A 25071-nucleotide genomic window follows, 5' to 3' on the forward strand; every position below is an offset into this window, starting at 1 on the left:
TGGGATACAATTAGAAACTCTAAAATTTATTAAAACATACAGGTTTCGAAGAGCCTTTATCTGTTTTCTTTTTCATATATACAAAACTTGTTTGTAATAATTTAAAACAAAGATTTTGCAACTGGAATTGCTGTGTTATAACTTCCTCATTATTATTTAGCTTTTGAGTTTAAAGTAGCGTATTGTGTTTATAGCTGGAATATTTGTTCAAATAGGCAATGTGACAAGGTAGGTGGTCTTCTAATTAATATTTTTGTACAGATCTGTAAACTGTGCAAGGCTTGTTTAACAATACAGAAATCATGTCCTACTAGATTAAGACATTTGTTTAGGAATAAAGTTCAACTTTTCCTTTGAAATGCAATTGATCTTGTTTCATGGCCTGTGAAATCATTTATTTTAAGAACCGTTTTAAAATTATAATTAATTTAAGAAATTTCTGTGACCTGTTGCTAAATATTTAGACCCCAGATTAATTACATTTGCTCAGGGTTTTAAATACTGATTTTAAAAACTTGGTGAAAAGGCAAGTTACTTAGTATTGAGAGATATTATACAACAATGATAAGAAGAGACGGGTTCATGTAATCCTTCTGTCCTATAAATGGCCACATTGTTAAAAATCCAAGAATAAACAATAGCATTAAATGGAAAACTAAAACCTCTCGTCAGAGTGAGAATGCACCACATGCTGTAGCCTGTGTGTTCGGCATAACTCAGCAACGTTCTTAATGTGCAATTTCTTATTCTGGCTCTTAGTGAAAACTTTTTGGTATGTACTGTTGATCTGTAGGATACAAAACATTACATTAAAGCTTTCCTACTGCTTTTTTGAAGCCCATCACTTGGTACATGGTGAGAACTCTCTATTTCTCACTAATTAGGGTCTAGGATCTCTTTGCATAGCACACATAGTGTGCTCAAGCAATATCTCAGAATGGGCTGGCATTCAAATTAAAATGAAGGGATTGTCCCTTACCTTTCTGCTTAGTATATCTCTAGTTGATACTGAGAAGCTTTTTAAATTCTCACTGCCTGTATTACATCTGCCAAAGTGATGACAGATAATTGCAGTGTTACCATGTTAATAATTTTCTTCAAAAACTGTCTCCATATTTGTTTGATTTCACCATCAAAGCTAATGGCTGTTTCTAATAGAAGTAATGATAATACCAGTGAAAGCTCAGTAAAGACTGAAAATAAACAATCTCCTTATAAAGGCCTGGTAGTTTATTCTTCTGTGCTGATTTTAATGAGATACATCTGACTGTTGAAAGGAAAACAAAAGGTTGAAGGGTATTTTTAAAAACCAGCAATATTCACACCTTTTAAAAAGTATATATATATATTCCTAGCTGGTGTTTTGTCATTTTCTGAATAAGATCTTATAACCAGAACTTTTAAGTTGGAGTTGAATTTCTAAGTATTTAAGTTTTCCAAATTGCGTGGTTCACCTTCCTCAGTGTTACTTAAAAGTTGCTTGAAGGTATTCAAAAGAAACATATTGTTTTTATAACATGTCAAATTCTACAGAACTAGCATGCAGCATCAACCCAGATGCTTCGTACTCAGGGCACATGCGATTGGCACCACAACCTTGCAGGCTGCCATGGTTGTATTGCAGGCGGCACTATGTTGGCCTTATTTTTACTTATAAATTGTTACCTTTTTTCCTCTGGTCATGCACCCAGTCACAGTGATCTTCACATTTGTGACCACTCATCAGTGCATCTGAGGATGACCAAGAAAATAATACACAAATCTCATCTGGTACAGATTGCCCTGCCTGGTGGCTCCAGGATTTAATCAGATGTAAGCCATTCATCAGCAATAATCCAAATTGTTACTGATTCCCAATCTATTTGTAATGCTAGCTGGAAGCTTCAGTATCAGTCTTTGAATCAATTAAAGAATCCAGATGCAGCTGCACTTAAACAGCAAATGCTTATCCCACAAATTTCCATGACTGCTGTGCAGCCTTTGACCTTTAATTTGTAGGCTCATCTAGTGTGAGCTCCTGAATAGTGAATCGAGTCTTTTGATAAAGGGCTTGACTTTCATAATTTGCTTTGCAATTATGACTTGCTGTATTCTTAGAAACAGTTTGCAGGATTTTATGACCACAAATTGAAGACTGCTGCTGTGGAGCAATGTAAAATTTCAAAGATCGGGCTCAAGTGCACGAGAACAAACCCTTTTCTGTTGCTATAATCTAGTTGTGAAATTGCTTCAAAAAAGGTAAATTCTCAACTACTTTCCATCATAGTCAGGAGTGGTGTTTATTGACACTTTTCATCATTTCTGTGCACACATGTATGCATCTCTAGATCATAAGGAATTCTCTCATGGCACTTGCCATCTCTGAATGTATCAGATACCATGTCACCTGCGGCAATGTCTGAACTGCCCAGGCTTATAGAAACTTGTGAGAGCCGGCCACCTAAGAAGAACTTCTAAAGAAACCAGTCAGCAGAGCAGGGAGTTGATCTAGAAAGGGAGGAATGATTTTTTTTCTCTCACTACTTCCCAGGGAAATCAGACTCAGATTAAAGAAAAGGGTATTTTCATAAGTAATTCCCATTGACTATATGAAAGTACTGGCATTTTATTAGCGAATGTTGAGAGCTATTCAGGAATGCAGGTACTTGAGAAATAAGCACCATCCGAGAAGTACATTTCAGAACCTCAGTAGCAGCTAAATGTTCGACTGAAGGACCAAACATAAGTGCCCTTGTGCAAATCTGTAATCTTAGCTATGCTTTTTCAGGATTTTCTGAGAATATCTAAATGAAATATGACCTGAAAAACACTGATTTGCATAAAAATTAGATTTCACTTAAAATGGAAATGTTAGACTACCTACTTCAGTTTAAATACTTGTACTCATAAATAGGAGAGCAATATTAAATAATATAAGCCTAGGATGATTTTCTAGCAGTTTATGCATCTTCCTCACCAAAAATGTTCTGACTAAAGAAAAAAATGTCATTAATATTATACTAGTGAAACTTCCATAGTCTTAATCTTATCCTCATAGCCAATGTCTTTTTCTTCCAATTTAACAAATTCTCTTTCAAATCCTCTCCACAAACAGTTGGGTTTTTTTTCCCCTTGTCTATCCACTTTGTACACTCTTCCCTTCTCCCCACCATTTACTTGTTTTCTTTACCTCGTGTTAGTATTTAAAATGTCAGAATGAGTAGAGATTGCTTAAAACATAATATAGTTCAGACCATTATATTTATTTTATCCTTTCATTCTAACTTGTTTGATGTGCTCTTTGGAACAGAGACTGATTCTAATCTCTGCTGTTCTCATGAAGTTTTGATTTAGTTCAAACTAACTGCAGTGTTCTTACTACTTATTTAAAGTAACGTGAAATAAAAAATTATGCTCACTGTTACTGTTTCACTTTTGTAAGGCACTGCTTTGCTGCTGTATTAAATGATAACTTAAAAGTTTGCAATTGCGGACAGTCATTCAGTTTTACTAGTGACAAATTGATGCATAAGAGATAAAAATCAGGGCTATAATGATTGTAGACGTAGATAAAAAAGTTGAATTTAATAATTAACTATATTAAATAGGATTTTTTTTTTAGTGGCATCAACACCCAAAAAAACTAGTGCTGAAATACATGAAAATTGCAATAAAATATGCAAGTGAAGTGTTTATACATGTTTTTCTTTTGCAATATTTCTATTTGTTTGCACACTGTTTCAACATTAGAATTTACCTACTTGATTTTTAATACATTTCAGTCAGTAAATACAGTATACAAATGTATTAAAATGGAGGGCTTTAAGGACAGCATTTTCCTTTTAAGAATTGTCAGCAAAATCCTTGAAAATGAAATGAGCTGACAACTGTAATTGGAGCAGATGCATAAAGTACTGTTATAGCACATTGCACCATCAATTATGTGTCAAGCGTGCTGCCAAATATTAAGTGTTCTGACCTTTGTTATTAATAATAGAGGCAGACACTGGGGACATGTGAAAGACAAATAATGTACTGCATGGAAAATCTATTATAGATTTGATTTTGTGAATGGATATGGAGCCTGTTTGGTATCCTGCTTCTCCCTTTGTAAGCTACAATTTTATGTGAAACTGGACATATGACATAGTGGAAATGAATATTGTGAAAAACAACTTCAACAGAGTAAAATGTTCCTAAATTAAATAAATAATACTGAGAGAGAGCTTGTCATCAACTCTTTACTACTTTATTTATATGTGTATTTGTCATTTCCCCTGTTCCGTGTGAAATCATGTGGAAGAAGTGAAATGAAGCAAACTTGTCTTTACTGTATTCTCTATTCATTCTTGTATTTTTAAGTTGTTGTTTTTCTCAGTATCGTGTGTCATCTTGTAGAGATTGGCTACTCAAAGTTTTAGTCAATTTCTTTCTCCAAAGTATAGCTTCTTGAATTTTTTAGGTGATCATGCAGGACAACATTGATAATGTGTAAAAATGACAAAAACAGCAGAATTGCCAACCAAAGGACAGCAATACATCTTTATGAAGTAATTGTGTTTTTGTTGTTTTGTTTTTTGTTGCCGTTGTTAAAAAAAAAAAAAAAAGACACAAACCCAACCTTGTAACTGACTTAAAAGCACAAAGAAAACAGAAAACATATGACAGAGAAAACTCCTTCCTTTACAGGCACTGCTGGCACTGAATTCCTGCTTCCTTCTCAATGTAGAGTGTAGATCCCAGAACGCGTTTCCAGTGAAGCATTAAGCAGGTGGTCCAGGATTTTGTGTGGAGTGCACTGTAACTGATTAATATGAAAATCAGTGGACAGTTTATGTTTATCAAAAAGCTTTCTTTTGTTGTAACAGTCGCAAAATTTCTCTTGTCAAAAAATTCATTAACATCATATTACTTTCAGACAATAGATCAGTTCTTTAGTATTCTGTTTTTTAAACTTAAGATTACAATTCGGAGTAACTAGCTTGGTGATAGTAGTTGCATCTACAAATAGTTTTTATTTCCAAACTTCACTAATTTGGACTTACATAAGAATAATGAAAAAATAGAGTTCCTCTAATTTGTAGTACATTTTTGTTGACATTACTTACTTTGTGATTTTTCTTCAATTGTAAATAGATGTTGAAGTCTTAAGATATAATTTAATGTTCATGTCAACAATGAAGTTTGATTCTTGCACAAAGTTAAATGACTCTACAAGCTCCTTACATTTATGTTCCTTTAAACGGTTTGGCATAGATGAGAGTATTTTGCTGCACTTCAAAAATACGTGCCTTTCCTAGGCTCATAGTGTCATAGTGTCACACTAGGAACAAATAATTGATGTGTGTGTCAAGGTAACATTGAAAAAAACCCATGCATTTTCTATTATTCTTTCCCTTTGGTTCATATTAAGTGAGCACTTCACGTTGTAGGCCTTCATGTGGCACTCTGACCCATGCAATATCCAGGAAGAAATGCATTTGAAAGCAGTACTTTATTAAATTAGATGTAATACTTTATTAAATTATATACCATGCTTTATTAAAACAACTAATTTCTTCATGCTTTGACTTTTATTCATACATATTTTATATGTGTCTATCAGATTTGCTTTCCAGCTGGAAAGACATGACTTGATTTCCTGACCAAGGAGGATTTCATCAACACAGATTATTGCTAACAAATATGACCTCTTTCGTGCTCTGTACACTGGCTTCTTATCAACTAAGTAAATTTCAGTTTCAGTACTTATTTTTCTGATGATCTAGGCCTGTACTTTGAATATTTGAAGCAACAGTAGCCAGCATTTTGTCTACAGTGGGCTGCACAGGCTTTTGAGGGATTTGTAAAAGGTTGGTGAACCTTTGGTTGGATTCTCTTTCCACGTTACCTGCATGATCTGCTGGTACTTTCTAGGACCAGGTCCTAGATGACCAAGTGAGGAATGAGGCTACTCAGACGCTGCGCTCTTCACCTCTTGAGAGAAACAAAAGGAAGCAGGCAATGACCGAATTAGTTGCTTATTCAGCTTGAGTTTTTGTTTGTGATGCACTGATTAAGAACTTGTGTGGTGTCCTGCAAGGAGAGCAGGGGAGGGAGGCGCTCTGTGTTGCCAACAGAGGTGAAGGCAGGGCCCCAAGGTACTGCTTGCTGAGTGGCTTGGATCAGAGGTGACCCTTCCTATGGAGGCAAGGAAAGAGATGAAGTCCTGAATAAGCGTGTTTCTGAGACTGATACCTTGATTATTGAAATCTCCCAGGACAAAACAGTCTGTCATGACACTGTGGTTAGTGAGGCTGTAGCGAAAACATTTTTTTAACTTTCAAATGACTTTGAAATCTGTATTGGCTTTGCCTTCTGTATTTAACTGTGTTTATGGAAATGAGTTCTGTGAATCTGCCTTAGCCTCGGGCATTTCTTCGGTGTTTGACACCTGCTAAGGAAGTGGATGAGACAGCACATGCCATTTTGTACCCTTGTAGTTGTTTGTGAAACAAAGAGCAGTTTTGTTTGAGGTGAGCTAGTACAGAATGGGCTGTTTTATTCATGTAATGTTCAAAATGACTGAACTGAAATAATTTGTTTTTTGTTAGTAGTGGAGTTTGATAAGGAATCTTAAATTTCAGTTGTTATAGTTTTGTATTTCTGGTTTTAGAGATATGTTATGTGTTTATTGGACAAGAGCAATGGTTTTGTAGTAACCTGTACAGAGTCTGCAGCCAGTTGCTGGACACTTTTTACAAAGTGTACCTCTATATTTTGTGTCTCATACTGCCATCTAAGGGCCACATAGGCTGAGAAGGTGGCTAAAAGTTCTTCAATATTTATCTTCTTCCTTATTGCTCTTCCCTTTGGAAAGTCAGCAATTCATGGATCAGAGAGGGAGGTCAGGGAATATCAGCAGTCCTTTGATGCAATATGTTGTTTCATCTAAGAGGGCAGAGGAGTCTTCCAGATAAGTGAGAAATTATAAGGTAAATCTGAGTCTTTTAAGAAAGTGCAATGCAATGAGTTTGTGTAAAAGACAGTAAATACAAAAGAGTGATTTACAGGATTTGAGTACTCTTGAAACAACAGGTTGAGGAGTGTAGTGCTTGAGTCCTGAAGAGCTTCAGTTGAAATTCTTAGCAGTGAAGGAGTGCACAGTTCAGATTCTTAAAAGTACTAAAGTCCTTGACTGCTATTGATTTAAGGGCTAGTGCTTTCTAATATAATTTGCTCATTAAGGTTTTCCCTAAAAAGGTACAAAATCATGGGTAGTTTTCTTTTTTTTTTCTAATTTCACCGTTTTTGTGTTTCTGAGTGTTTCAATTTTCCTGGACTAATGGAAAACGGGCAAAAAAAAATGGTGTTACTTTAAGAGTATGTGATATTAAATAACATGAACTGAACATTATTTAAATATTTTGAGGTTTAAGCATTCCAAATCTTATCATGAAAACTTTTCTATACAGGATAAAAAAGTTCGGGTTTTTTTTAATCTGCAATCTGTACTTGTATAAGCTAAATTCTATAGTTCCTTTCTCACATAGATATTTTGAACAACAAGTATGATAAAGAATTAGTGGTACAAGCAAAACATTTCTATATTTGTCACTATAGTACTTGTTGGCATTGACTAACTAAAGCAGTTTTTGTAATAAGGACCCCTTTGAGCACAACTTTATTTTACCATGTATGGGTTGTTTTTCAGACTAGTTTCCAGCAAATCTTGTGTAATGGAGAAAGTAATCAATCTTGCATGTTACTTTGACAGGCTCATGCAAGCAAAGACCTGGAAGAGCAATTGCGGTCTGTGTCCAGTGTGGATGAACTCATGACAGTACTTTACCCAGAATACTGGAAAATGTTCAAATGTCAGTTGAGGAGAGGAGGTTGGCAACACAACAGGGAACACTCCAGCTTTGACACAAGATCAGATGATTCATTGAAATTTGCTGCAGCACACTATAACGCAGAGATCCTCAAAAGTAAGTACAGGACACAAAATGCATTCTAACGTGCAATAAATTAAAATCTGAAGGCTTCTCAGTTGTGTCAAAAATATTTTAAAAGCTAAGCATTCTCAGTAAACGAAACTCAGCAGTTTGATTTCATGTCATGGCTATAACATGAAATCCTTGGCAGTCAACCTTCCATAATGAAATAAATTGCTCCACAGAGTTATTTTTGGTACATCCATTGTAAGAAAGTTACAGGCTACTTTCTTGGCTCAGTATATATAGCAAGTTCAGTGTTTGTCTTTGGGTATAAGGAATCCTCCTTTGTAGAGGCTGTAATGATTTTGCAGAAAGCAAAGAGGGCACTAACAGTCAGATTCATTCACTGTTTCTGCTCTTTTTCTGCAGTTACGTCACAGCTGGTGATGCTTTCTTCTCTTACATGTTATTGCTTTAGGAGGCCAAGTAATCCACTTCTAGCTTTTCCTTGTTGCAAGAGGCCAGCTGTCATGATATTATGCTGAAACGAGAAAAAAACATCTTTGAAACAAATATGTCAATACCCCTTAGTGTTTCAGAAGACCCGGATAAGAATATAATTAGCTTATAATTTAAGCAAGTGCTTGCAGGCAGAGGAACATGGGATTTAAATTGGGAGGCATATTTTTTTACATGATGTTGGAAATCATGTACCTTAATGGAGACTTTAAGGTAGGTGAAATTTCCATTTTTGCCAAGTAGCTTATAAAAATTGTCTCCAAAAGAGAATAAAGGGCCTGTACAGCTGCAGGTCTCATGGCTGTTTAGTGTAAGATTGCATTTGGCAAAAGTAACAGTATGTAAAATGTTTGCCCAAATTTGTGTGGGTATTCTGGGCACAAGTACCACCTTTCAGATGAAATCATATGGTGTACATAATTGCTAAATAATAACCTTTTACTTTAAATTATACCCTTGTAGTTAACAAAGTAAACATGTATTCAAATTAATTTCATGTTAAGTGTGTAGGCATCAAATGTAATGTTTTTAATATATAGCATCCAAATAAAATACTGTGTGGGACTTGTTAAAATTACGAAGCTATGCAGTACTTCATTAGGCTTCACTTAAGGTGAGACTAACCCTGGGCACAGGAGAAAGGGCATGTACAGCTTTAGCTGTGAATGTCATAAGATATGTCCATCCTTGGTAGGTTCCTCCTTAGCTCCACTGTGAATTTTCTTCTGCTCCATGGCAATGTCAAACCCCTATGAAGAAGAAATTAACACAGAGATGCGTATTTCACTGAATAAAGGGTGGGACCCTAGCAATGCATATTCCGGTTCTAAACTTAAAAAAAAATTCTTACTGATTTACTTCAGGAGAGTATTGTTACTTTATAACATATGAAATTCCCTGTAACTTGGCAGGTATTGATACTGAATGGAGAAAAACTCAGTGCATGCCACGTGAAGTGTGTGTGGATGTGGGAAAAGAGTTTGGAGCAACTACAAACACCTTCTTTAAACCCCCATGTGTATCCATCTACAGATGTGGAGGTTGCTGCAATAGTGAAGGACTCCAGTGTATGAATATCAGCACAAATTACATCAGCAAGACAGTAAGTTGTCACTCTTATTACAGTCCAAGTGCTCCTTGCAAATCCATTTATGATCATGCATATTTTAAACCTTTTTATTGCTACTTTGAGAAAGGAAAAAAAATCCATTCCAGAATACACAGGAAAAACAGCTGAAGAGACTACTGCCTGGAAGAAAATGTTTAACACTGTTCCCCCAAATGTATATATATGTATATGTAAAAATGTATTTTTTTAGGGAAGAGGAAAATAATTTTAAAAAATGATGTCGTATTCTCAGTTTTGAGATTATCCATGAAACATAATTCTATCCTGGTTTTGTTGGTTTTGTGTTGTTTTTTGTTTGTTTGTTTGTTTGTTTGTGGTTTGGTTTTGTTTTGTTTTGTTTTGGGGGTTTTTTGCATCTACCTGCCATATGAAGCAAGCACTCTCAAAACTACCATGGGTTTTTATTAGTGAAGATTACTTTAAGACATACACAGACAGAATACTTGTTGCAAATAAAGCCTTTTAGGAACTGAAATTTACTGCATTAAGCGATAATGAGAGATTTTTCATAAGTTGTATTTTTTGTAGCTTTATTTTTGGTGCATAAACTCTATCAAATAAGCTTCATGCTGTTCATGGTGCAGAAAATGTGCTTAATGGAAAATTAACCTTTCAGCTGGAGAGCTTACTGTAAGGGCAAGTTCTAACATTGGTTCCAGACATTAAAGCTAAAGAAAGGTGATAGCAGCTTTCATCAAAATTAATTAAAAATAACGGGGCTAGACATGGAAGTTATTTTTATGGGAAGCAAATAATTGATTGCCAGGAGAATGGACTATGTCAGATTTTCCCAGGTTGGCTTGTGGAACACTGTAGTGGTCTAGAGAGAGGTCAATAGTTTTCTAGTTTGGGCTGTATTCTTCCTTTCAATCTACTAAACCTTATTGAGAGAAAAATAGAAAAGCATTTTTCTTTGCTGTTGATACATTTTTTTTTCCCCACAAAAACTGTTTCTGTAGTTGCAAAAGGGTGTTTATACAATCATGATTGGGATATCAGACAATTTCTTAATTAAGATGTGGTACAAGATCTATGAAAATATTTGAAGACCCCCTAGGCTAATTCACAAGATGCAGCAGATCTTCTTCTTCTTCTTCTTCATTCGTGACCCTGCAATAGTCCAACTTTGTAAGTGGCGGCTTGTCTAATAAAGGTCTGTAGGGGAAGGTGGTTGGTTGATTTTTGGTTTTGTGGTGTTGGTGTGTTGGTTTTTTTCTCTAATTTGTTATTAATCAAACAGCTGTTCCGTGTTTCCATGAGATGAGTAGTTCAACAGCAGTTACAAAGATTGGAACTACCTGATGCAAAAACATCTTGTCCATCTGCTGTACATTTTCATGCCCCACCTATAGGTACTTGCTTAACAGGTAGAAGGGAAGCAGTGAGCAGATCTCAAAGGGCCATCTCATTCCATTCCTCCTCTTGGCTGGCAGGATGGACAGTTTTTTGGCTTCTTTCAAATCATTTAATGTAAGATCCTTTATCTTCTTGTTTCATGGTTACAGTAATAGTCCCTCAAGGGAAAATGTCTTTCCAAGCAGTTCGAAATTAGGTTTAGGGGAGCTTTTCTCACAGGAAACAAGCTAACATCTTGAAATTGTTTGCCATATTTGAGATGTACATGGTGTTCCTTGACACAATTCGGAGATGCATATGTCACAAGAATTTTCAGTTGTTTTGAACTTTACCATTTATGCCCCTTCTCATGCATTTTTCTGTGTTAGTCTAATGATTGTCATGATATAGTAGGTACTATTAATAGTGGGAGATATATCAGTATAAATTCCAAATGCTGTTTGTTAAAATTTCAGAAAAAAAGTTGAAGTGATTCAAATATAAAAAGGTAGAATAAGGAACCCGAGCACGTTAAACAGAGATTAACTGTGCTATTACAGATAAGTTACCTGTTGTTGTGTCACACATAAGCCTTGAGATACTGTTTCTAAAAAAAACCTTAGGTAGTAGAATGAATAATGTTGACGTACCATCTTTCAAATAGTTTATTTTCATTCTTTCCAGTATAGAGATGTTTCGAGTTTTGAGATCAGTCTTATCTCTAACTTGAAAAGCTCTCTAGGCACATTATGCTCTGTTATGCTGGTTATGTTTGGCCAGACTTACTGACACTTTAGGAAATGCAAAGATCACAAGTGGTGGAAACTGAGTCAATTGATTTGAGGGAAACTTGCCAAAATAAACTGCAGTCCATCAGAAGAACATAGTGTAGTTAATGTAAATCTGGGAAAAAATCATACATAAATCCTACATGTAAAAGCTAGAATGACAGGCTTCCCTCATCCTGATATGAAAATAAGAGGTTTGATTATTTTTCTATTTCAGCAGTCAGTGACCATAATAATAATAATTTCATATAGAATGGATGTTGGCGTGTATGATGATATTGCTGAATAAATTAATTTAGCCACTGAAGCAAAGAAATACTTTGCGGAGAAATCAACAGTTTTTCTGGAAAGCATGGTGTGAAGTCTTTCTAGTCTAAAGAAGGAGCTATCAATGAAGTAAATTAAACATACATGTCTTCCTAAGGATCAGTGAAGAGGAATATATGGGAATGTTTTTTCTCTTACAGGAATTATGGGACTGCTTTTGATGAAGCTTTCAGAGATTTCTGTCTGCTGTTAGATTTTTATGCTTTTTTTTTTTAAATGTTAAAATTATGCCAAGCTCTAGGTTGTGGACCAGACTCCGGTCCCATTCTTTTTTTCTGTTCTCCACTCCAGCTCCATAAATGGCCAAAGGAAGTTCGCTGCCAGGGTGGGAACTGAAAAGAGCCAACTGCAGGGTGGTCTGCAGGACCACGCAGCTCTGGCCTGGAAGCTTTTGCAAGGATGGCTAAAGAAATAACGAGGTTGGGAAGAAGAAAGAATGTTGCACTTGGCATTGTGGTAATTGCAGGTTGTGGTGTACCAATGGCCAAGTCTGGTTGGGTAGAGCAATTCAGGAACACCTTTGGCCGGTGCCCTCTTATTTTGCTTCTCACCTGAGAGGTACAGTACAGAGCACATGCACCGATCTTCAAGCATATAAAAAATTGACCTGTAAAAGAATGAAAATACAGGAAACAAATTTTTTGTAGTTGCACACATGACTGTAAAAGTGAACTAATTATTCACTTACCTTTGTATTAGTCTGAAAAGTTATTTAATTGTATAGCTATCTGTACTGGGAGGCAGAAAACATAAGCACAAGAAGCTGCCATTACAGTCTGGAGGATATACTGCCTTTTAACTCTGGTTGGTGTGGTGGAACAAAGGTTAAGTATTAAGGCTGAAGTACACCTTATTACAGACTGTGTAATCTAAATACATGAAGAAAAACTACCTTCCTTCATTTTTGAAGGTTGAAAGTCAGATACAAAGTCATCTTGATAATGGTCAGTGAGAAAGAAAATACATATCATTAAAAAATAATTTAAATAAAAATGACCTGCAAGCAAAACATTTTTTGTTTGTTTGTTTGTTTGTTTTAATTCCATATAGTGCCAATTACTGTCATGGGTTTAGCACAAAATTTCCATTTAAACCATTTACTGTACAAGATTCTTGAATTTTTTCATGACACAGAAAAATGGGGAAAAACATTTGTAGTCACACATAGTCTTGTTCAATGGTAAGCAACTCTAGTTTGAGGAGCCTAATATTAAGATTACCCAACATACTCCATTTTAAACTCTATTGTCATTCTCAGCCTTTGTGATTATATAACGATAGGGGTTGAAATTTTCTTTGCCAGATGCCTAGTTCAGCTTGATGTGTTGTTCTTAGTTTTTTACTTTAAAACCTGCCCAACAGTGGTGGTTCTGCTTTTTCTTAGAATAGAATGAGAGACAGGGCTGAACACAATGCTTTGAAGAGAAATACTAGACATGGTGAAAATAGAAGACATTCAAGCTGGGTTTCTGTTGCAGAACAGCCTCACACTAGTTGAATGGCACATGTTAAGTTCTTGTGAAATACATTATATCTGGTTTTCAGCTGCTCTTCAGTTACATAGAGCTCTCATTAGTATGCGTTATACACTGAGATTGATAGTGTGCCACTGACATGTTTATGACATTATATCATGTGAAAGAGGCTAGGACAGAGCTTTAGCTGTTATTTTGTGGGGTTTTTTTGTTGTTGTTTTGTTTAGTTATATATAATACTGTTTAGTTATATATAATACTGTTTAGTTATGATATCGCATATGGCATTGATTGTTGCTTTCTGCTGGTTTCCAGACCTCAAGGCAGTGTTGGTAGCACAAATGTACAGGACAGCATGGACAAGTTGAGTTTAATTTTTTCTTTTAACTTTTGAGTATTTGTCTTGAACTCTAGCAATGCTCATTTTATGTACTTTAATTTGCTATTTAATGAACTATAATTGCTAACATCTTTCTCAGAACTGCGAGCAATAAAGGCTCTGCACTGAAAAAATGACCCTAATACGTACTGCTGTTGGATCTCATGTTCTGGGCACTGAAGCTTGTTCTTTGCAGTCTTTGGTCCTGAATGTCTGTCTTTAGGCATTGGCCCTTGAACAGACCTGAAGGAAATATCTTTTCCCTGTTGCCTGTAGCATGAATTAGTCCAATATTTACTATGTTTTGAAGTTGGGAGGGAGAAAAGATTTGGGCCTCTAACAATACACTAAAACTAATGCTTTCCCGAATGAGGGATCAGGCAGAAATGTAAGTCATCTGATGTCCAAGTAGAGGTACCCACATGGGCAGTGTGGGTACCAGCAATATTGCCAGAAAAGAAGGGTGTCAAGAACCAGTCTCATACACATATGTTATGGTGCATATCACATAGGGAATATCCTTTGTAGCTATTGACGTTTGTCTGTTCCATCTTGCCAAACATGCCCTGTAGTGACAACAGATGTTGAGCGTATTGTTCTATTGATGAAGAAGATAAGCAAGAAATTAATTAGAGATGGTAACAAAACCAGAAAGCACTGCAGAAGGTCATATCTTACCTAAACTGGAATGATTTATTAAGATGATAATTCAAATCCAGCTTGTGTATATTGAGAGTTTATTCACATACACCTAAATATCTTAATTTGATTTAGAGATGCTGTCATCATAGCTGAGAGCAGAATGTAAATTTTCTTTAGAATGGATCTTATTTCAAAATACCAGAGATTATTTAAACAGAAATATTCTGAGTATTAAACACATTTTCTGTAACAGACTACTTTTCAAGAATTTATTTCTTGTTAAGTCTCTTCTTGATGTATTTTTATTCTCAGAAAAGACGAATAAATATCTGCTTTTTCAGTATGCATGAGAACATGGTATCCTAATAGCATGTTGTCCTGGTTTTGGCTGGGACAGAGTTAATTTTCTTCCTAGTAGCTGGTATGGTGCTGTGTTTTGGATCTAGAATAATGTTGATAACACACTGATGTTTTTGTTGTTGCTCAGCAGTCAAAGACTTTTCAGTTTCTCATACCAGCCTTCCAACAAGAAGGTGGGGAGTGCCAAGAGGCTGTAAGGGAACACAGCTGTGACAGCTGACCCAAACTGGCTAAAGGGATAGTCCATACCATATGATGTCATACTCAGTATATAAACCTGGGGGAAGCTGGCCAGGAGGGATTGCTGCTCAGGGATGGGATGGGCATTAATAAGTGGGTGATCAGCAGTTACATTGTGCATCACTCGTTCTGTATATTCTTTTATTGTTATTCTTCTTCTCTCTTCCTTTGCTGTCCTATTAAACTGTCTTTATCTCAATCCATGAGGTTTTTTTTTCTATTACCTCCCCCACCCCACTGTGGGGGAGGAGCAAGCAGCTGTGTGGTGCTTGGTTACTGGCTGGAGTTAAACCACAACACATGTGCAGACAAATAAAAAGTATAGGAAGAATAAATCAATAATTCCAACCCCAGTATTTCACATTCATCATTTCCATTAAGGAAAATAGATTTGGTTTATATTCTTTTTTAACATGCTACTTAATGAATCATTTTAAGCACTTTCCAAAAGTGAGGACTAGAAATGTAATACTTAGTATAATATAACATAATATAATATGATCTCCAACATAAATAGTTTCCTTTGGTTTTCTTTTACTTTGTGTATAACCAGTATGTACTATTGGGTGATGTAAAATATATTGCTGTTAAGTGAATTTAGTTGAACAAACTGAAGGTAAATCAATGAGGTCAAGGAAGCTAGTCTACCTTATTTAACTAGGCTTTTTTTTTGCATTGAACCACTGAAGTGCTGATGGGAGTAGTTGTTTGCAATAGTCATCTCTAAGCTGATAGCTTTTGCAGTTAAATGGAAGGATAAATGTAGATTAAGATAACTCATGTTCACCATCGTTTCTGCCCGTGATTGGTATTTTTCAGGTGTTTCAGATGTTTTAGTGAAATTTCTCTCATTCATTTTATTTGTACCAAACTTGAAACTAGATGTGGACTCATGCCCTTATTAATGACTCAAGATCAAAATTTCAAGGAGTGTTATTTATTTTGCAGTTGGAGCAAGAATCTAAATGTTAATATGATTTGGCAAGACATCTCTCTAAAAACAGAAACTCCTTCCATGGTAGCTCGCTGGATGTCTAGGTATTTTGTCAGTGTTTGAAAGATGCAGGAAGTTATTTTCTGTTTTGATTCTCCTTCTACAGAAGTAAATATACACCAGTTTACATTTTTACACTGGGGGGAGGGGAAGGAACAAACTAATATAAAGGATGTGCTACTTTTTGCAACAAAAATAATAATATTGTAATCTTTCATAACAGATTAAAATGCAAATATAACACTTTTACCATTTCAGCTCTGGAATGATGACACTCTCAATGTTAAACATTTTTAAAGCTCTAGTCACTAAATGATGTCAAACTTTGTTTTGTGAAAACAGAGTTGATGATGCTTTATATAGTTGAGATTTAAGTTGTGTAATTTAGATATATCAATAGTATGAGCTTTATTGTTGGCTGCACAAGTGCCCTTTTACCTTGTGAGTACTTGGTGAATACACCCCATACTGCTGCACCCACCTGCCTATTAGTGCCCAGGGTCATTCACATGCTTCAGGACAAGATACCATTTTCAGGACATCCTGTAGATGTGCTTCATATTTTGAATAAATTAAAATTACTGGTACTTTCATTGCATTTGCTTGCTGCATATATGTCATACTGTAAAGTTATTCATTATAAAAAAGCATTGCAAATAGATTTCAGCTACAAATCTGGTTATGCAGTCTCATCAACTGAAATCAGAATGATCATGTTTTTAGAGGTAGTAAAGTCTCGAGAAGATGCAGATATATTCTTACATTTATTTGCAAAAGCGACCAAACATCTAAAAGGCAACAGCTTGCTCTATCCTATTAAAAATACTACCAAAAATAGTTTTTAAGTTTTTGACCTGAAGTATTTGTCCTACCTTTTCGGGAGACTATTGGGATTTGAGTCTTACAGTGAAACCTTATTAATTTGGTAAAGTACATATCCTGAATTGAATACTGAAAGGTGTCTCCCTGATTGTCTGTTACACATGTTCAGCTTTTGCACAAGTTATCACTGAAGTCATTCTCTTCCACCAGTTGAACTACATTTCCCACTAAAATTAGGAGTTTATTTATTCACATACATTATTATTTTATTAATAGTGAATGTTTCTTAATATCCTGAAAAAAATAATAGTTGAAGATGCATTCCATTAGGGTAACCGTGTAATTTACATTGATACGAATACTGGAAAGTCAGAAGTACAGTACGCTGTAGCTCAAAACTTGGTCATCCAAAAATGTTTTGATCTACGTCCAATATATTGCTGTTTTACAGAAGCTTTTGTAATTGTGCAACTGATGTGCTAGGTCACAGCTTACCCCCTCTTTAAATTATTCTTGTTTTCCAACTTTTTGAAGCACCTTCTAATTTTTTTTAAAAGGCTACCAATTTTAAATTATTTCCTCTAGAAAAAAATGTATTCTTTGTACATTATCCTCTTTGAACATTAGTTTAAATGTTATAATAAGGAAACAGGCACGTAACAGGTTTTAAAACTAAAAATGTTGTCATGACATGGCTATTGTATTAATTTTGCACATGATGATATCTAGTGTTATAATTGAACATGATATGGTGGTAGAGAACAAAACCCTAAATTCCTTATGACTTTTTTTGGTATGTCATTACATTATTTTTGTTGTAATGTTACTGATCTATAAAAAAAGTTATTTGCTTTGCTTTCATTTTTACAGTTGTTTGAGATCACGGTGCCTCTCTCTCATGGCCCCAAGCCTGTAACTGTCAGTTTTGCCAATCACACGTCCTGCCGATGCATGTCAAAGCTGGATGTCTACAGACAAGTTCATTCTATCATAAGACGTTCTTTGCCAGCAACACAAACTCAGTGAGTATGAGACTTGTCTTTCCTTTCACGTTATGAGCAAGGCTATATAGTTATACCTAAAATGTTGCTGGAAGCTTTCACAATCATTTTGCAAAGGAGCTAATATGTTTTGCATGGCAAATACGTTACTAAAGTAATTAATACAGTGCCTTTTTACACAGTGCCTAAACTGGGGCTAGGTCATTTAAACATGAAAAATAATGTTATTCATGGAGTTTGTTTCATGGAAGGAGCAACAATGCAATTGAGACTTACAGAAAATATCAATAAAATACTTTTAATTTTTTAAAGGTAATTATAAAAGCTATAAAAATACTTTTGCAAATAAGGAGTAGACAACATTTCTCTCACAAACTCTTTTTTTCCTATTTTGAAAGGTGTTTTTAAAAAGGCCTGTTTTTAGGGAATCTCCATCTTTTTGAACATTTTCGTATGCTAGAAGTGAAAATAAAACAGAATGGGAGGGGGAAATAGAAGTTGAATTGACAGTCCACAGAATGAGCATGTCGGTTTGTTTGCTGATTTTGAATGAAAAAAGTCACAGAAGAAATCTGGCACTGAAGCCACTTGAAGAACTCCTTCCCTTCATTTTAGAGAGCTGAGAGATGATTTCATGATGTAAAAATATTCAGTAGGTCAAAAATATCTAACAGACTAACAGTCACTTTATGGAAGAAGCAATTACTAGAAGCTGAACTAGAATTCATTGTAAGCATTTTTAATAAGGTAAGTGAATAATGTAAAATACCCAGAGGTGTAAACCAGGTCTTTAACTGAATGAAAGCACAGAGAAAAAGTCTGGATGTTTTCTGACGTGTTCTAGCTAAACACAGATTATATTCTATTTGAATTCAAATTATTGAATTTGCTTATCAAAACATGGATAATGAACAGTAGATTAGAAAAATATTAGGAAATAAATCTGTTAATAGTTTAATTGCATAATTAACAGAACATAAAAAATCAGAACCCAATAGTCAATAATAAAATCAAATTATGCTGACTGTTGACACTTTCTTAGTGCTTCCAGATTAAGAGCAGTTGTAATTACCATTGCAATAGTTTATTCTAGCCAGGAAGCAGGTACCTGCAGTTAGAGGGAAGTAAGTGTAGAGAGACAAGGCTTTGACTAGCACTCCCAGCTGGAGTGTCGTGCTGTCCTCTGAGAAAGGAATCATGCCTCAGCAAAGGCAAGACAGAAAAGTACTAAATCAGAATATATATACAGACCTTCTCTACTGTGAAGTACTGTCTTTAAGTTTTAAATCTATGGTTTTTGACAAGAAAGTAGAAAAAACAAAGAAACACCAAACAAGCTGAGTGCTTCTAGGTTCTAGAAAGGAAAGTAAAGCTATTTGCATATTCCGAGTGGGTGCCTGAATGCTTTTCAGAATCCCACTGCGGTTTTTTAATTGGTACTAAAGTTCTCACTTTCTTTTCTGCTTATTTTTCCATAACATTTTATTTATAGGTTTGAATGCTAGTGAAAGTATTGTGAAGCCAAAAACTTGGAAATGTACTTTCCTGTCTCAGCAGCAGATCTGCATGTGTACATGTATATATGTACATGTTAATTTTAACAGAAATATAATAACAACTTTCTTATGTATTACTCAAAAGAAAAGCCTTGGAGCATAATCTCTGGTTTTATGGTAGTAACACTCAGGATCTAAGAAGAATTCAAGTTTGGATGGTGCCACTATACACAGGCACATCTTAAGAGAGAGAAACGACATGTAAGATAGAATACAAATAGTTGATCTTTTTTATATAAAAATATGTTTTCTGCACAACTTTATCTCAAGAATTAAAGTCTAGGTCTTTGCTTGTTCTCCCACATTTTTCCTTTTATTTCTTCTAAAAAGTAGTAACTACCTCTATGTACTCGTGGAGCTGAGGCATGTCAGTTCACCTTAACCAGTTTTTCAGAATACCTCCTGGATTAATGGCATTTTAAGTTTTACTCTTCTCAGTTTATACAGAATGTCATCAAGATGTGCACCCGGGTTAAAAAATTGTCACTATTTTAGAAGTTTAGCAGTTGGGGTGTTGGGGAATACTGGGAGGCCTTCAATATGCATAATTCAGATCCAAGTCTCTGTGATTACCTCGTTTGTCCTGTGGTTGGTAGGTGAGCATTTAGAGAGACAGTAAGCATATTTTAGATGTGATTTTGATGATGAACACATTAAATGTTTCCCCATTTTATACATTATCTGTCTTGACACTGACAGGTAATAAGTTAACATGCTAGTTTTGATTTGAGTTGACAATGATTTGGAAAGAGGTAGTGAATTTTTTTTGCAAAGCGATTTTGCCTCTGATATTTTTCCTAGCCTTCCTGAACTTTCCTAAAATGTTACAATAAGTCATTTCAAAATTTCAGCCACACTCCCCCGTAATTTTCTGTTCCAGCAACCAGACTAGAATTTGGAAACAAGCAGTTCCACTTCCATTTGCTGGTCTCCGGTAACTTGGATTTTGTACCTATATTGTCTTATGGGTGCGTGTGGTGTTTTCTTCATGTTGTCACCCTGACTTCCATCTGTAGTTAGTTTTAAACACTCCCAGCTAGAACCAGGCTTCTCCAGGTGTGAGTGCCTCTTTTTTTTTGTTTGTTTGGAATTCATTGTTGTTGGTTTTGCTTGGTTTTGTTTCTAACAGAATACAATATCTGTAAATTATCCTGTACCATTTCTCAAGCAGACTCAGGAGCCAGGTAAGAGGACATATGTGCAAGTGGGGGAGCAAGAGTGAGGTCATTAGTTGAATGAAATCAGGAAACACCAGCCTGAGAAAACATGAGACAATGCAGGGTGATGTTAGACTACAACAGTCTTTACAAGCAGAGAGTCATTTAATGTGGTGAAGGGGAGTGGTATACTTGAATGCTAATCACAGAAAAATGTCCTAGCACCTGCATTTTTGAATGCCTAAGTAATGGTGCTCAGGGGAATGAAAAGTGCTTAAAATGTGTAATGTATGTGCTGCCTTATCAGAAGAAGATTTTATAAATACTACAGAAACAATGCATAAATGTCACAGCCTGGATACATGAAGTTAGGCATGACTTAAAAGTTGTAAAGTCACCTGTGGTGACAGAGAAATTACAAGCAAGGAAGGTGAGGTAATACACATACATAATCTATCTGGTAATTTTTTTAAAAAGACAGGAGCTGCTGTTAGGATTTTTTGCTTTCTCTGGTACCGCTGCCTTGACTGCAAAACTAGCTGGTAAAGAGCACCAAACGATTGTTTATTGTCTTTCATTTCTAACGTGAAGAGGTATTGCTGCTGAAGACTGAATCTTTAGATTCAAGAAAACTGTCCAGGATTTGAGTGGCTGATGAGAAGAAGTCAGTTAGTGTCACAGGACTTTCACATAAAGGGGAAATGAATCTGATCATCTAACTTTGCTTTAGGAATTAGAGGTTGGTCTATGCATTAATTCAGAAACCGTTAGCAGCTGGTTTTTGATGTCTATATGCGTGAAAACATTTTTGTTCTGAAAAAAAAAAAAAAAACCAACATGGAAGATTATGCCTGTTACCATCTATGCGATGTTTGTCATGCAAATACTTTTCATAACTGTCTATTTTCTATATGAGGCTTACATTCAAGGGTTAGATCTGTTTCCAAACAGCATTAGGAAAGTAAAAATATCAGTTTTAGAAGTTAGAGCTAGATCTTGAAATGTGAGAAGGTATCTCCAACAAATGGTTTGAAGGTTCCTGTAGTGGGGAGAACCTTAATTAGTAATAGACTTGATAGGAGTTAAAAATAAGATTATGAATGAGCTAAAGCTCTTTATAAGGTACTGGAGGAAAGCAAACACAATCAGCACCTGATTTTTTCTTTTCCCTTGGGTTCTTATGGTAGTAAATCAACAGTATATTGCATTCCACAGGTGTCATGTGGCAAACAAGACCTGTCCAAAAAATCATATCTGGAATAATCAAATTTGCAGATGCTTGGCACAGCATGATTTTGGTTTCTCTTCTCACCTTGGGGATTCTGGTAAGCAGTCTTGCTTAAATAGTTAAATGTAGTTCCATGTTTTGATTTACATAAAGGAGAAATTAAAAAACATGAAAAGTAAATAGTTGAACTTTTAATGGTAGTTGTTGCGTGTCTTTTGACATATGTTTGTTCTTCAAGCACCTCAAGATGTATGAATTTGGTACCATTTCTTCCCTGAAAAATATGGGATGGGTTGGCACAAAACTCTGATAGTTGTGCCACATCTCTGCTGTGTTTCTAGACACATCTGAAGGATTCCATATTTGCGGACCAAACAAAGAGCTGGATGAAGAAACGTGTCAATGTGTCTGCAAAGGAGGTGTGCGACCTTCAAGCTGTGGTCCTCACAAAGAATTGGACAGATCGTCATGTCAGTGCATGTGCAAAAACAAACTTCTCCCCGCTTCCTGTGGACCCAACAAGGAATTTGATGAAGATAAGTGCCAGTGTGTATGTAAAAAGACCTGTCCTAAACATCAGCCACTAAATCCTGCAAAATGCATCTGTGAATGTATAGAATCTCCCAATAAATGCTTCTTAAAAGGAAAAAGGTTCCACCACCAGACATGCAGGTAAAAAATAGTATCTTTAGCCCTTTCATTGTATTTAAGGTATAAAATTTTGAATTTGTGTCATTATCTGTCTTGTTGAATTGCTTTGTAGTCTTAAGTAAATAGTAAGCCTCTCTTCAATTCAGTTGTATCTTCTATGACTTTTATCATCTCTAAGTCAAAACTGCTAGGCAGAATAAGTATTTTAAAGCATGTTTAGTTTCTTGTACTAATACTTCATGTGATTTTTTTTTTCTTTAGCTGAAAATGAGCTGTATGTTCAAGCTCTCTGGTTTTTTAATGCTATTTAAAATCCCACGCTCTTTTTCCCAAGGACTTAATATTGCAATTCAAACAACTCAAATATTCCTAGTTAGATTTTAGGGATTAGTTCGGAAAATACCATCAATCATTTTCGCTTCCTAAATTTTTACTAATCATTCATTCCACTTGATTGATACTGAAGATCTATGAGTGCATAAAAAGTCTTATAGCTCTGGATGATTTCTGTGAAAAACAGACATATACAACTGTAAAACAGACTGCCCACATTCATAATTTAAAATGGGATTTGGTCAGGAAAAACCTCTTTAGTTTCTTTTATATCACAGGAGCTTTTTCTTCTACAACTACTACACCCATAGCAGTCAAAGTCTATATATAAAAATATGAATGATTTCAGGTTCTGAGAAACAAACAATATTATTTCTCCTTTGTGTATTTTGTGAAGAACCTTTTCCTCTAATGAAACAGAAACAATACCAATTTGAGCAGGAAGATCTATTAGTTATTAATATATGGCAATTATTTCTGTTATAGTAATGACAAATAAACATTCCAGAAATGTTCAGGTACTGATAATGGAAAATTGGAATATTAAAATGTCTGTTGTGATTTGTTGCTTATCAAAAGTAAAGCTTAGGGTTTTTTTTAAATATAACATGTAATTAGTTGGCATAAATATATTGCCAGGTACATATACATTAGTTCATCTTGAATTAAAAAAAAATGGCTAATTATTAGAAGTGAGACCTGTGTTGAAGTCTTTAAAATAGGTGAGAAGATTATTAATAACTGGTATTACCTGTTTTCCTATGTTTGGCCTTCTGGGTGGAACACAATAATTGATTTAGAAATGTAACAAATAATTTCTTCTCTATCATTCAGGTTTTGTTTCATTTTTATGTTTGCAGAGGAAAAGAAACCAATCTGATGACGTGGGCTTTAGCATATTACAAAGCCTTAGCACTACTCTAGTGTGCACTTCTAATAGTGCTACGCATATAAGCCATGTGTATTTTAAAAGAACAGTCACAATTTGGAAAAGTCAGTCATTTAAAAAGCTAATAAATGCCATAAGAAATATCTGATTTGAAGACTTCGTATTTGAAGGAGGGAATAGAGCCCAGCTTTTCTCTGTGTTGTTATGACTGAACATAATAAAGTGTTTGAATCTCTTTCTCACTTCCAAGGACAATCTGATTCAGGATGCTTTTAGCTGTTTTTGTTTTCTAAGTAGTTTGTGTGGAGAAAGAAAGATTTTATGTGATATTGCTCTACAGCCAATAGCTTTACAGATGTTAGCACTGTCAAGAAAAATAGAAGATGCAATTTCTCCTCCTTCTTAAGAAAGGAGAAGCAAAAGTTTCTCACATTTTGCCTCCGTCCACCACAAGCGTTTTTGAAAGGAATAAAAACCCTGCAACATCCCATTTGTCTTTGGAAGAAAAATCCCTTACTGTTATGAGACCATGTCAATGGAGGTACCATTCTATAATTTTGTGTAAGATGCCTGAGACTGAGACATGGGCAGAATCTTGTAGCCAAGTCCTAGACAGCTCCCTGTGCAGAGAAGTAGTCCTTGTACGTTCTGGTTCTGAAGCACCAACATTTTTATGCACTATACTGAAAATGCCTCAGCCTCTCATCTTATACCCTGCTCTGAAGGAAAGGAATACAGTCATTTACAAAGCACAGAATAGGAAGGAAGAATTAAAAAACAAACAAACAAACAAAAACAAAACAGGAAAGAAAACCTACATAACAGCACAACAAAACAACAAACAAAAACACAAACCAAAACAAATAACACACACACAAAAAACCCTACACTGTACAAAACCCCACACACTGTAGACCATACTGCCTTTTAAGGTAGTCATACTGATACCTCCACTAAAAGTAGCATTTTCACTTCAGTTTCATCTATGGAGTTGTTTGTTAGGCTGCCCAAAATTATAAGCCTGGGCATTCAGTAGCAAAATAATCACAATTACTGACCATCAAGAGAAAGTTGCCACTGACTCACCCAACACTACGTGTATTGACTGAACATCTATCTTAGCTCCACCATGCTCAGATTGGCCTCATTAGGACAGATATCTCTCATGTGAAAGCACTCCATAAACAACTTTCAGCCCAAATATTTTGAAAGACCTGGTCTATTGTTCAGCAGAGTTTCCTTAGGAAACTGCATTTATGTAGTTACAATGACTCTGCTGCTATTCACCCGGTGCTGTTACCTCAAAAATTTATTTTGGTCAGTTTTGTCAGAGGCAGATAACTATGCA

The 25071-nt window shown here is 35.3% G+C and overlaps 1 protein-coding gene across 1 annotated transcript in view; it reads left to right on the forward strand.

Annotated features, from left to right (window-relative positions):
* The window catches only part of VEGFC (vascular endothelial growth factor C), a 76708-nt gene that overhangs the window by 48521 nt on the left and 3116 nt on the right, over positions 1–25071 (forward strand). The window contains 5 exon segments of the mRNA XM_065836939.2: positions 7736–7949; positions 9329–9519; positions 17779–17930; positions 21838–21947; positions 22192–22522. Of these exon segments, the coding sequence (XP_065693011.2) occupies positions 7736–7949; positions 9329–9519; positions 17779–17930; positions 21838–21947; positions 22192–22522 (998 nt within the window).

The sequence above is a fragment of the Patagioenas fasciata genome, chromosome 4 (assembly GCF_037038585.1).
Source record: "Patagioenas fasciata isolate bPatFas1 chromosome 4, bPatFas1.hap1, whole genome shotgun sequence".
Taxonomy (NCBI): Eukaryota; Metazoa; Chordata; class Aves; order Columbiformes; family Columbidae; genus Patagioenas; species Patagioenas fasciata.